We start from the raw sequence: 14519 nt of genomic DNA, 5'->3' as shown, positions 1-14519 counted from the left end.
TGTGATGGGACTTTGTAGGATGAACGTTGAGATTTAAAAGGGGCACGGGGTGACCAATAAGGTCTGACTTGGTCTGTAATAAGGTAGGGCACTTTCGATTTAAAGCTTTCGTGACTGCAGGGATTCATCTTCTTGGTTCTTTCGGTAAAGTCACGTAGAATGGAAATAACCAAGAAGAAGGCAGGGCACTGATAAGGGGTTGACAGGTATGTTATGTACGCACACACGTGTGTGAGAGTGAGTGTGACTCAACCCTGAAACGAGTACTTGGTGCGGTGTATAAACATCGCCACTCGGGAGACAAAGGCGACCGGGCGTGGTGCTGGCCACCCACCCCCTCGTGTGCCGTGGCGGGCTTCATAGGGGCGCTAGCTAACAGCAGCACTTTCCCCAAAAAAGCATGCGGAGGCTATACGGTGGATGGGTGGGTGGGGAGATATCTTAGCCTTTGTGTTGTGTTAAGATTTCCCCAGTCACGAGGGAGAGGAGGAGGAGGCAGACCCCAGTCACGCGCAGGCGACGAGCGGCGCGTGACGACAGCCACCATCGTCTCATCATCGCGAAGGATCTCGAGATATCGCGGCCGTCAATCAACAGTCGTGGTCGGCTCTTCGCCCGCAAGGTGACCTCCTCGCTTTCGCAACAGGCCGGAAAGTTTGTCGTGTATTTTGTTGTTGTTGTAGTTGTTGTTTGTTGAAACTACGGTAGTTCTGGCTACACAAACTCACGATTCCGTTGGGTTGGAACATTACGGGTCAAAGCAAAATATTAAAGCATAACTCCACCATGCTGTGTGTTCACAAAGTCTAAATATGTGTTTTTTTTATTCCATCAGCCTCTTCGCTTTCCAGACCTATATTATCAAGCAGAATTTTTTACTAAAGCAAGAAAAAAACAATGGACCGTTTGTTTTATCTTCTGGATCTCATCGACAGACTCTGGCTTGTTAATCAAAGTGCTGTCAGATTAGCAGATTATAATAGGTTTTTCCCCTTTTTTTGCAACAAAACAGTTGTGTTAAGATGTTAAAACACCAAACTGAAACCTTTTACAAGGAATCATGTCTGCATTACTGAAACCTTTTATAAGGAATCATGGCTGCATTAACCACAATGCTTGTGGTCAGAATGCAAACAAAAAACATACTCTGATAGTATATAATGCATTGTTCTTAAAACTGATTGGTCCACACCACAGATAGCTTTCTTTTGAGCCTCGTCTCAAACGGTGTTAGACCAGAGGATGCCAAAAGGCGTACAGCCCAAAGACAATGCCACTATCAGAGTAATGAGAGCTTGGGGAGAGCAGCTAAATCATGGGACCTTCTTTGCCAACAAAAAAGGGAAAAAGATTGGCAGATGTTACGAACAATATGGGTGTCTCATATTTTACTTTGGGTACGTGGTTTTACATGTTCCCGCCGTATGGTCGCTGCTGCTGCCACTCCCAGCCGGTCCTGAGTCGGAGAGAGAAGAAGACGAAGATGAAGCTGTTGCTCGTCGCTCTGCTGGGGGTCGTGGCGGTGATCTCCGCGGCCGTGGCCTCGCCTCTCCTCGACCCGGAGCTGTCGCCCGAGTGGGAGTCCTGGAAGGAGTTCCATGGCAAGACCTACGGCGAGGTCGGTCGCGACCACAACGCACGGCCATGCGCTCGCACCGCACGAGCGTTGTAGAGCGTTGTAGAGCGACTCCTTGTTCAGAGATGCCCACGGAGATGAGCACGGTACCCCAGCGCATCGTTTGAGCGAGCAGATGCGGCAGGGTTGCTACGAAGAGGTCGGTCGGTTAGTGGGTCGTGTACAAATCGCCACCGCTGCCTCCTCAAGACTGGTAAAAGAGTGAAGTGGTGCCCCAGGGACGGTGGCAGCCGTGAGCACTCATGGCCAGTGGGCACTCATGGTCAGTGGACACTCATGGTCAGTGGGCACTCATGGCCAGTCTCTCCATGAGTGCTTCCCCCGCACCTCCGATTAGCGCGGTTCGCTACGTACAAAGTTCAACATGCATGAGACAACCGAATTTGGAAACGCTCGCAAAAGTGGTATTAATTTCATGGACCCACACACATAACTGTCAACCCATACGGTTTTACTCCGTGTTCTTGTACAGAGAAATTGAGTCTTCAGGTCCATACGGCGTACAGCCATTTCAATACAGGTAGAACATTAAAATTTTTGTCTACTTGTTTGTGTTTCTCCCTTGTGATGGGACTTTGTAGGATGAACGTTGAGATTTATAAAGGGCACGGGGTGACTAATAAGGTCGGAATTGGTCTGTAATAAGGCAGGCCACTGATAAGGGGTTGACAGGTATGCACACAGATGGTAACCTAAGTTAATCTCTCAAACCAAAATTGGAGTTTATTAAAGCTACTGATAGAAAGTCGGCAGGCAACCTTGTTGCCAGGTGTTCCTACTTCAGAGCCACTCAATATGGTCGATTCGTTCCCGGTTGAGAGTTGCCGAACACCTGAACACGGTGCTGGTTGCTATTGCATTGCATCCCTTGACGCGTCTCTCTGCCTGCTGTGCTACAGGAGGAGGAGGGCTGGAGGAGGATGATTTGGGAGAAGAACCTCAAGAAGATCTCCATGCACAACCTGGAGCACTCCATGGGCAAGCACACCTGGCGCATGGGCATGAACCAATTCAGTGACATGGTGAGCCAGGACATCGCATACCTCTTCTACGCTTCGCTCCCACGAGATTAAAAACTACCGCATAGGACATCGGATGTGGCTCTGTGGGGAGATGGTGAGCCAGACGTTTCCTCCTTCCCTATGCCTCCCTCATTTCCATGAGAATAGATTTGGCTCGTATAAGCTCGTACAGATTGTGTTAAACCACTAAGACCAACACGCGCAGATATGATGGGTTCAAATCCAGGCGGGCATCCACCCACTTAAAAGAGATTCATGGGTGTAGAGATGTAATTATCTTAATTTTAGAACTTTCGTGACTGCAGGAATTATTATTTGGTTCTTTCGGTTAAGTCACGTCTAAAGATAAAATAATAAATTAAATTAAATAATAGAATACGACGTTTCGATTGCAACACAAGCAATCATCATCAGGTATAATGAAATAGCGACATAATATCTAACCAGAAAACTATAGACAGACATATTAGCAGACAGATATCACAAGATACATACATAGCGAGAGCAACACAGTTGACAGAGAGGGGTGATCGTCTCTGTGGGGTGGCCTTAAATAGACAGAGGGGGGGGCGGAGGCAGAGAGAAGGAGGGGGGTTAGAAAAAATTAGCATATCAATGAGTGGTCCAAAAGAAAACGTGGTGCTGCGAGTACGATGGCACAGCAAGCAAGCCTGAAAATCAGGAGAAAGACACACTAAAATTAAATAACCTAGTAAAATATCGAAATGTAATGTAATACAACACAGAGGGTCGGTCAACACACAATTAACGCATAGCCTGGTTGATTACGTATTTCAAAGATTGCTAAGTTAGAATTTAAGTGTGAACATTCTAAAGAGGACACAGGCAGAGAAAACAAGTCGCCAGAGAAAGAGAAAAAAAGATAAGCTTAAAACTTCCCCGTAGAAGTGGTTCAATCTTAATTTTAGAACTTTCGTGACTGCAGGAATTATTATTTGGTTCTTTCGGTTAAGTCACGTCTAAAGATAAAATAATAAATTAAATTAAATAATAGAATACGACGTTTCGATTGCAACACAAGCAATCATCATCAGGTATAATGAAATAGCGACATAATATCTAACCAGAAAACTATAGACAGACATATTAGCAGACAGATATCACAAGATACATACATAGCGAGAGCAACACAGTTGACAGAGAGGGGTGATCGTCTCTGTGGGGTGGCCTTAAATAGACAGAGGGGGGGCGGAGGCAGAGAGAAGGAGGGGGGTTAGAAAAAATTAGCATATCAATGAGTGGTCCAAAAGAAAACGTGGTGCTGCGAGTACGATGGCACAGCAAGCAAGCCTGAAAATCAGGAGAAAGACACACTAAAATTAAATAACCTAGTAAAATATCGAAATGTAATGTAATACAACACAGAGGGTCGGTCAACACACAATTAACGCATAGCCTGGTTGATTACGTATTTCAAAGATTGCTAAGTTAGAATTTAAGTGTGAACATTCTAAAGAGGACACAGGCAGAGAAAACAAGTCGCCAGAGAGAGAAAAAACTTAAAACTTCCCCGTAGAAGTGGTTCACACTTAAATTCTAACTTAGCAATCTTTGAAATACGTAATCAACCAGGCTATGCGTTAATTGTGTGTTGACCGACCCTCTGTGTTGTATTACATTACATTTCGATATTTTACTAGGTTATTTAATTTTAGTGTGTCTTTCTCCTGATTTTCAGGCTTGCTTGCTGTGCCATCGTACTCGCAGCACCACGTTTTCTTTTGGACCACTCATTGATATGCTAATTTTTTCTAACCCCCCTCCTTCTCTCTGCCTCCGCCCCCCCCTCTGTCTATTTAAGGCCACCCCACAGAGACGATCACCCCTCTCTGTCAACTGTGTTGCTCTCGCTATGTATGTATCTTGTGATATCTGTCTGCTAATATGTCTGTCTATAGTTTTCTGGTTAGATATTATGTCGCTATTTCATTATACCTGATGATGATTGCTTGTGTTGCAATCGAAACGTCGTATTCTATTATTTAATTTAATTTATTATTTTATCTTTAGACGTGACTTAACCGAAAGAACCAAATAATAATTCCTGCAGTCACGAAAGTTCTAAAATTAAGATTGAACCACTTCTACGGGGAAGTTTTAAGCTTATCTTTTTTTTTCTCTCTCTCTGGCGACTTGTTTTCTCTGCCTGTGTCCTCTTTAGAATGTTCACACTTAAATTCTAACTTAGCAATCTTTGAAATACGTAATCAACCAGGCTATGCGTTAATTGTGTGTTGACCGACCCTCTGTGTTGTATTACATTACATTTCGATATTTTACTAGGTTATTTAATTTTAGTGTGTCTTTCTCCTGATTTTCAGGCTTGCTTGCTGTGCCATCGTACTCGCAGCACCACGTTTTCTTTTGGACCACTCATTGATATGCTAATTTTTTCTAACCCCCCTCCTTCTCTCTGCCTCCGCCCCCCCCCCTCTGTCTATTTAAGGCCACCCCACAGAGACGATCACCCCTCTCTGTCAACTGTGTTGCTCTCGCTATGTATGTATCTTGTGATATCTGTCTGCTAATATGTCTGTCTATAGTTTTCTGGTTAGATATTATGTCGCTATTTCATTATACCTGATGATGATTGCTTGTGTTGCAATCGAAACGTCGTATTCTATTATTTAATTTAATTTATTATTTTATCTTTAGACGTGACTTAACCGAAAGAACCAAATAAGATGTAATTATCTCGGTCTGGTTAGCAAAGAATCAAAATTTAAGTTCAGTGGTCATTTAGGCCAATGTCAGTGCTGCCATCTTGCCTCACCATTATAATTCTAATGGCCTCCTCAGCCCCTTGTAAAATGATCAAAAAACACTCGTCAATTAGTACCTGAGAAACCTCACTGGCAGCGAGAGAAACGATGGTCCGATCTCCGACCCCGCATGACCAGGGATGCAGACTTGCTGATAATTTTTGTGAATACTTGGATGAGGAGGAGGAGGAGGAGGAAGCGAGAGGAGGACCCTCTCAGACCAAACAAAACAAGGAGGCAAAGCAATGTCGGAATGCCCATTGTTATTTTTGTAATTAAAGTTCCGCTCATTTGCGCACACAGAGACGCGGTGGCTTGAAATGTGCCTTGATCTGACACGGAAGTTGAAGCGATGGAGGGTTTGCGTTCCTTGCGAATGCTCGTCCGACGCAGACAACTGAGAAGTTCCGGCAGCTGATGCTGGGCTTCAGAGGCTGGAACGGCACTGGCGAGGACTCCCGCGGCTCCGCGTTCATGGCACCCGCCGCCTTCTTTGAAGCCCCTGAGAGCGTGGACTGGAGGGAACAGGGCTACGTCACTGATGTCAAAAACCAGGTGAAGATCGGCAGGTCATCATTGGCCCTCAGCACGGTTGGCTACGTACGATGCGAAAGAAGTTCAACATACATACATGCATACAGTTTAACACGTAGGCTTTCGCGACCAATACTATCCATAATTCGAGCACGAAATGTCGTTCTCGAACTATAAATGTTGTGGGTTTACTCTCCAACACACCGATGTTGCTGAAATAGTAACGAAATGGCCATGTTTTGTTTACGTGACAAAACTTACTAAGTGTCAAGTGGTGGCGGGTTTAACGACACATTTATATTTACGCGATCTATCCCAAAACACTTCTATTATGGATAATACATACGTACAGTGAGATTAATGTCACCATATCTTAGTATCGCTTCTTTTCTACCGGATTTGTGAGCTGTTGCAAAGTTGACACCTGACCCGCAATGAATTGCTCTTGCAAGTGTCTCACCTTTGGACTGTAGATCTTCCTCTTTATCACTGACCTCTGGGTACCACTCCATTACCTGTCTCAGTCACCTGGCCGTCTCCTTCCTGCTCACCTTTTCCATCTACCACATCCTCCTCTCCCTGATTTGGTCAACAACACTGTCTTGCCACGTTCCATTTTGAATGTTCAAATCTCTCACCCGATCCTGCCATGACATTCCTTGCATCCTCTGCAAGCACACGCATTCGAAGGCCGCGGGGGACTCATTCAAACGTGTGTCTATGCCGTGGTGTCAGCGGGTTTATTTGTCCTTTCTGGCTCTCTTACCATTCTGCTGACAAAAAGAAACGACTGAATAATTGTTTTCTGGGATGTGGCTCCAATCTTAAATTGAGCGTCGTCTCTGCGCGCGTATCTCGCTGTCTGTTCCGCAGGGCAGTCGTGCGGGGAGCGGTTAGCGTAGCGGCTAGCGTAGCGGCTAGCATGCTGCACTACGAACCCGGCGCAGTCGAAGGCCAAGGGGGGACTCATTCACACGCATCGCTTGCCACAGCGTGTCAGCGCGTTTCGCCGTCCGTTCCGTTTCTCCTACCCTTCCGCTGACAAATGAGCTTTCCTTGGCGTGATGCGGCACCGCCAATGTCCCGTTGAGCATCGTCTCACGGACTCCGCTCCGCTCCGCAGGGCGACTGCGGCTCTTGCTGGGCGTTCAGCGCCACGGGCTCCCTCGAGGGGCAGCACAAGCGCAAGGCGGGAGTGCTCGTGTCGCTGAGCGAGCAGAACCTGGTGGACTGCTCGTGGCCCCAGGGCAACCAAGGCTGCGGGGGAGGATTCATGGACAACGCGTTCCAGTACATCGTGAGCAATGGGGGCATCGACTCGGAGGACTCGTACCCATACGTGGCGCAGGTGAGGCAGTCGAGGGTTGCGGCCGCAAAACTCGAATCGCGATCGCTCAATTTGGGGATTGCGCAGCAGCGGCGGTGGCGGGAATCATTGCCACCGCCCCGACTGGCAGACGAATGCCCGCTCACAGGCCAGCCACTCCGAGTCACCTAGTGGCGCAGGGGCAGCTGCCACTGGCGGCGCCCTTCAGAAATTGTGTTGAGATGAGAAGTGCTGCAAGAGATGGCGTCAAAGGAGGGCGACTCTTGTCAAAGATGAACCCTCACTGTGAACGTGTTCGTTGTCTACCCCATTGTAATTCATAATGAAGGTTTTTTTGTTGGGTTAGAGCGTGTTCATAGAAATGTGTCGTTAATCCACCATAACCCGACAGTGAGGTTTTTCACGTAAACGAAACGTGCCAATTAGTTACTACACATTAATAATTACGTGATCTAACTAAAAAAAACGATGTATTATTAATATAATATTGTATGCGAAGGCCTACATGTTAAATTGACTAACCACATAATAGGTCAGTATTTGGGTTTATTGTCAAAAAATAATGTGATCTATTGTCCCAATTATAGGTAAGCATGATTTCCTATCAGATTTCACGCGGTGTTGTTCGGAGTTACATTCCCTCGACTGTTCGGACAGTTGCTGATAAACCTATCTGTATTCCACAGTCAAGCGCCTCTTATCCACAACACTCATATCTGTGGATCCAATCATAACACTTAAGATCAATCTGATTTGATTCAACGTGGTGTTTCACGTCGTACTTGTATACAACGATTCCAGAGCGGTGACCTTGTGGTAGGTGTTGTGAATGCAATAAAACATTTTTTACAAATAGCATTGGTTGCCATAAACAAAAACATACCCTTAGCTCAGGGGTGGGGGACGTCCGGCCCACTGGTCGTATAAGGCCCATGAAATCATTTGGTCTGGCCCTGCCAAGGCAACCGCAGGCGGGACTCGAAATTCAATCAATCTAGGAGCAAACCTGGAAAAGCAGTTGCGAGTAGCAACATCATCAATACCAGCTAACATCACACGCCTCACCAAAGAGAAGCAGTTCCAGCCATCACATTCGGGGTGAGTTAATTAAATGTTTAGCCAAATATAACAGGCTAATTTTTAAGTTGATAATTTTGTATGGCCCGCGAATGATGTTATAAACATCCAAATGGCCCTTGGCAGAAAAAAGGTTCCCCACCCCTGCCTTAGCTGAACACAGAATATGAAATGTAATTATGTAAACCACCTGCGTCAGTAGCTGAAACATGCAGTATGTATTTAACATATAAAATGTTGTGTTTTAAATCTAAAGTATGGTAAGTCCTCGCTTAACATGTGGCGGTGTTCACACTGCAACGCGTTTTCGCTATAACGCGGTTCTTCCACGTGTGCACCGTTATAACGCGGAATCTGCCACCTGTTACAACGCGAAACGTGCACCGTTATAACGCGGTTTCTCAGCGGTCGACGCTGAACTACTTTCTTGAACTGCGTGGCTCAGCAATACGATACTGTATGCGGAATGATACAGTAACGCGGCGGCATACCCACAGTTATTTGTCCCGCCATCTCGCCGTGTCTGCGCACATCGTATCTCGCCAAACTTTGTCATCGCTACACTATTCAAGGGGAAATTGTTTTCGGTTTAGGCGTTTTCAGCTTAACGCGGCGCTTTTCAGGAACGCATCTAAGGCAAGTCCTCGTTAAACGAGGACTTGCTTAAACGAGGACTTGCCGTCGTGAGGGTTTTTTCTCAGAGCTGGCTCGAGTTCGGCGCTTTGAGCCACGGCTCACGTGAGACAGAGCCGGGTCAGAGCCAAGCCGCGGCTCAGAAATATGGGACGATTAATTGAAGCATCGACGCCGTCGTATTCACGGTTGTGTTGCAATTCCCCAGGGAACACTTGGCAGGAACGTTTTTTTTTTAACTGATGCGACGTGCACGTGGATTGACATCGCTACATATAGATCGTTGCCACAATTTACGTGACGGTTCATTGGTTTTGGGGGTCAAAACTAATGCAGCTACCGCAAGTTAAGAGTTACGGATGCATCCCATCAGACCACCGAACCATTTTCACGCAATTTCAACCTGGAATATGTTTAGTTCTTGAACAAATCACTTCTAACGTCGCGACGCGTTTTTTATAATTTTTACCTCTCATCGGCATCGATAAATATTCACGATCGTCGGTAATTTTTAAATCCTTTATATTAAGTTCACTTGCTTGCGCGCTTACGACCGTGCAAATCTTTCGGTCGTTTTTTAACCCACTTCCCGTGATCCAATCGAGCTGACATTTTGCACACAGACTCGTTGTGCGTGACAATTTATTTTCGTGAAAATTCCAAAATTTTCCACTTTTTAGGAAAAATAAATTAATATTTAATTTAAAATACCAATGTGATAGAAATGAAACTCTTACTCAAGAAAAACAGAAATGAATAATAAAATAAAACCGATGCCACGCATATAAAGGATTTATAGTGAAAAACTTTGTTTTTACGGGTTCATTTTTTTTCTTCCCCCCCCTCCCCGCCACTCTATTTTCCGCGTGACTTCAACACCTCCGAGGCTCTCCATGCTCCTCGGTAACCTCCTCCCCACCTCCTGATTGTAAATCTCTGCGCTCGCCACAGGACGAGCTGTGCAGCTACGACCCTGAGAGCAATGCCGCCGAGGCCACCGGCTTCGTGGACGTCACCGAGGACGACGAGGAGGCCCTCAAGAACGCCGTGGCCTCCGTGGGTCCGGTGTCGGTCGCCATCGACGCCAGTCTCAACTCCTTCCAGCTCTACCATTCCGGTGAGGAATTGTAAAGTGGCGCGATGGGGCGCCACGGCGGCAAGATGTTAGCTACCTCGCCTGGTGTACAGGAGGTTGTGAGTTCGAGCCCTACCCTAACGCCTGCTGTGTGTGTGTCTCTCCGGTTTTCCCTCTGCATTTAGAATGAACATCACGCGTTTTTGAGTATTTGGCTGCTATACATTTCCACACAATAAGCCACTTCACTGAGCTATCAATTGTGTGCCAGGTCGCTTCTGAAAAATAGCTACATAGCTCAGTGGGCCTTGCCTGGTAAAATAAAAATTTATAATTGTGTTTTTACCCTTTTATCTGCCAACAAAACTGACACCTTTTTTTTACGAGGAGTCATGTTTGCATAGACCACAATACCTGCAGTCGTGGTCTATGCAAACATGACTCCTCGCAAAAAAAGGTGTCAGTTTTGTTGCCAGATAAAAGGGTAAAAAAACTATTGTCATATTTTTTTACTGGCAAATGAGGTACCAATGGTGTCAAATAAAAATTGTTTAGTTTAGTTTCAGAAGAGAAAAAGGCCAACCGATATTACAACATTGAAGCACAATTGGGAAATAATATACGCGGAAATTGGCCGGCAGCGGTGTTGCCATTATGGATGAGCCCTACATTTTTCCGCGTGACCTGCAGGCATCTACAAGGACACGCAGTGCACGAACGAACTGAACCACGCCGTGCTGGTCGTGGGCTACGGCGCGGATGAGCAGGGAGAGAAATTCTGGATCGTGAAGAACAGGTAGCGTCACTACACAGGGGATGGCCCCCGGGCAGCCGTGAGCAGCGCTCGTAGCCATGAAACGCGAGGGTGCCGATGGTGAAACCTTTCTAGGCACGCACGTGGTTGGTGGACGGACCCAGGTACTGGGCCACAAAGTCGGCGTGGGGATTGTGGGGGTTGTGGGGGGGAGAGACATTCCCCACGGCCAGTGCCATGTCAGTCTTGATGAGCCGCTGTCAAACACATTCGAGATTTTCTAAAAATACATTTTTTAAGTTGTTCCTCTTTCAAAGCGGTGTTTTCGTCGGCTATACGGTGGTGGTGGTGGTTGTTGTGGAAAGAAAAGCTGCCCGATTGTGCAATTTGTCACGGCTCGATTGGAGAAGTTACGAGTCGCAAAACCACCGTTGCAGGTCATTTACCGGCAAACAGCTGTTCATGAATCGCCTCACGAATTTGGATCTGACTTTCGTGAATCGGTTAACTTTCTTCACGGCTATATTTTCATCTTGCTTCCTCTCAGCTATCTGAATTAACTTATATCTGTCTTCATAGTTTGCTCCTCCCCTTGGCCTATTCTATTGATATGTTTTGTGATGTACAGTGCCTTGAGACCCCAATGGAAAGGTGCTTTGTGAATGCAATATATTATTACAATATAATTTCACTGGGTATGTTTGTATGAATACTGATGGTGTGCTTGTCAACATGAGCAGCAGGAAGTAAGAGGTGGTTGGGTGAGTGGTGGCATTAAGAGTTTATCTTGACTAACCCGCGAGCCTATAACCAGATCACCCAGAAGGCACTCCATCTCCTCAATCTCAGATTTTGAAAGCTAAGCAGGATTCAATCTGAAGAGCGCTCATAAAACGTGCGTTATCTAGGCTGCTGCGGGCATACCTTGTGGAAAGCAGATGGCAGTTCAGCAAAAAAGAATCCATTATTTTATCGTACTATGCTCCCACATCTGTGACTACCCTCTGCCTTCAGCAACTCACGCTGACCAACATGGTGAAGTATGGTCACACAACCCTCAGTATCTGTACGGCATGAGGGAGACCCCTGTTCAGCAGTGGATTGACAACATAACTGTAGAATACTGTATGTATATATAAGTATACATACAATGGCACTTGTCACATTGGTCTGTAAACTAAGCTGGGTATCTCGATCCTCATGCTGTGTGTGTGTGTGTGTGCCTTGTGTGTGTCTGTGTGTGTGCCTTGTGTGTGTCTGTGTGTGTGTCTGTGTGTGTGTCTGTGTGTGCCTTGTGAGTGCCTGTGTGTGCCTTGTGTGTGTCTGTGTGTGTGTCTGTGTGTGTGTCTGTGTGTGCCTTGTGAGTGCCTGTGTGTGCCTTGTGTGTGTCTGTGTGTGTGCCTTGTGTGTGTCTGTGTGTGTGCCTTGTGTGTGTCTGTGTGTGTGTCTGTGTGTGCCTTGTGAGTGCCTGTGTGTGCCTTGTGTGTGTCTGTGTGTATGTGCATGTGTGTGTGCCTTGTGTGTGTGCCTGTGTGTGTGTCTCACAGCTGGGGGAGTGGCTGGGGAGAAGGTGGCTACGTGCTCATGGCTCGAGATTTCAACAACCTCTGTGGAATTGCCTCTGCGGCCAGCTACCCCCTGGTGTAACAACAACCGGCGGCGATGTGACGACAACTGAGCCAGAAAACGATTATAACTCTCATGATGCACGCATGGAGTCGTGTGTGACAGAGAGAGAGAGAAAGCGAGCCAGGGTCTATTCACAGTACGTGGAAAACCCTGCTGCTGTTGCTGAGACTCCATTGCACCAGAGTGCTGAACCGGACACATTTAGATTCGTGATTCATTTCGTGACCCCCAAACTTAGGGCGCCAGGGTGGTAATGCAGTGATAATACCCGCGCCTCACCGCAAGAAGGGCCCGGGTTCGATTCCCGACTCGGGCACTTTTCTGCGTGGAGTTTGTATGTTCTTAATTACAAGCTTCGAAACGAGAGATAGAACTGAATTGCACGTCGGAGTCGGGTGGATAAAAGCCGGAAAGGCGATTTGTTGGGGCCACTCAGAGGGATAGGAAAGGGGCTTTGAGACTAAATCGAGTCCAGGGGTAGTGGGTGGGGGGGGTCCGCACAGACGACTAAAAAAGAACATTCGTTTAACATGCAGGAGGCTTTCGCGACCGACATGATCCATAATATAGTTTTTTGGGTTAGATCGCGTAAATAAAAGTGTCGTTAAACCCGCCACCACCCGACACAGCCAACTAGTAAGGGTTGTCACGTAAACAGAACGTGCCAATTCGTCACCAATGCAGCACTACACCGGTGTGTTGGAGAGCCAAGCCACAACATTTACAATCTGAGTACGACGTTTCGCCAGTAATTACAACTAGCTTCATCAGGCGACAGCCAGAACACACCGGTGTGCTGTACGAGTGACTTATTGGCCACGTTCTGTTTACGTGACAACCCTTACTAGTTGGCTGTGTCGGGTGGTGGTGGGTTTAACGACACATTTATATATTTACGCAATCTAACCCAAAAAAACCTCTATTATGAATAGACATTCGGCTCACGCTTAGGAGATATAAGACAAGCTAATAGAAAGGGGGGGGGGGGGACTCATTGTAATAATTTGAATTTTGGCTTAGAATAAGTTATAAAAACAATGCCACTTTAAGTTGCATAATGGTGTCTTTTAACAAGTAAATGTGAATTATTTACGTCGCCTCTGTTTATTTAAAGTAACTTTTTTCCTTCTCCACGTGTTGAGAAAGTGTGAACATTGAATCGTTCGATTCAGACCACAAAGCGTGACAATAAAGAGAATATTTGTGACAGGGTCCAGGGTCGTGTTCACGCTACACAAGCGCCGACGTTATATTCCCCATTCAGACACAAGTCAGAAATTCCTTCACGCGTTACCGATTCAACGCGCCTCGGTTTCGCAAAAGTCTACAAACACGTTGACAGTGACACCAGTGCCGGATTAAGCTAGTGCGGGGCATGTAGCATGATGTTATAAAGGGGCCCTAAATAAAAAAAACACGTAAATATTAAAACACAATTTTTTTACTGGCATAGTAAAGTAATTGTATTTTTTCATTTGCTATACGGGTAACGCGTATGGGTTGACGGGTATGCAACTGACATCGTGAGTTAAAAACAATAACTCAACTAGTCCTCCTGAAAATGGTCTTGCTTGTGTTTTGTGTAAGTTGAGTAAAACTCACATTTTCCAAGATGGAATATATGACCGCCTGCAGGCATCAATGTGTTAAGTAGTTGTTGCTGTTGTAGACGGAGGTACTCGGAGACGGAGGTGAGTTAGGGGCTTCCGCCAGGGTTTATTAACAGGTATCACTATAAGGGTTCCCTCTTCACCCCTTCCACTATCCCCGTTCCTCCAGTGACCCCGCTTACGTCACGGGGTCTCCCTTAAATACCCTCTGAGGCGAGACGTCACGTGCACTGCCCGGCGCGTGCGACCCCACGTCCCGTGATGTCACAGCACCGGACAGCGCACGCGACGCCACCACTCTCCTCTACTCCTCTACATCACCCCCCCCCGTGAAAAAAAACAGCCGACCCGGCTGCAAGCACCCCGCAAGCGGGGCCCCACACCGGACCGAAGACCGAATATTCACGAGTTCCTGAAGGTATAACCGGCTGCTAGAAAC

General features: G+C 46.5%; 2 protein-coding genes across 3 annotated transcripts in view; both read left to right on the top strand.

The window, feature by feature from the left end:
• LOC144731553 (procathepsin L-like) overlaps positions 1–14519 on the top strand; it is a 429171-nt gene that overhangs the window by 18270 nt on the left and 396382 nt on the right. The gene's annotated exons all lie outside the window — the stretch shown is intronic.
• LOC144731550 (procathepsin L-like) lies at positions 512–13974 on the top strand. Of its 2 annotated transcripts, XM_078612683.1 has the most exons (8): positions 512–622; positions 1451–1618; positions 2536–2658; positions 5835–5996; positions 7099–7323; positions 9964–10129; positions 10778–10883; positions 12389–13974. In XM_078612683.1, exons 2-8 carry the CDS (start codon positions 1484–1486, stop codon positions 12486–12488), a joined length of 1017 nt encoding a protein of 338 aa, XP_078468809.1. In that variant the 5' UTR covers positions 512–622; positions 1451–1483; the 3' UTR covers positions 12489–13974. The 2 variants fall into 2 exon arrangements, with proteins under 2 accessions (XP_078468809.1, XP_078468810.1); XM_078612684.1 differs by lacking the exon at positions 10778–10883.

This window comes from Lampetra planeri, chromosome 39 (assembly GCF_965212315.1).
Source record: "Lampetra planeri chromosome 39, kcLamPlan1.2.h2, whole genome shotgun sequence".
In the NCBI taxonomy this organism is placed as follows: domain Eukaryota; kingdom Metazoa; phylum Chordata; class Hyperoartia; order Petromyzontiformes; family Petromyzontidae; genus Lampetra; species Lampetra planeri.
The sequence above is the reverse complement of the archived record's forward strand: the minus strand, read 5'-3'. Positions and strand labels throughout refer to the sequence as shown.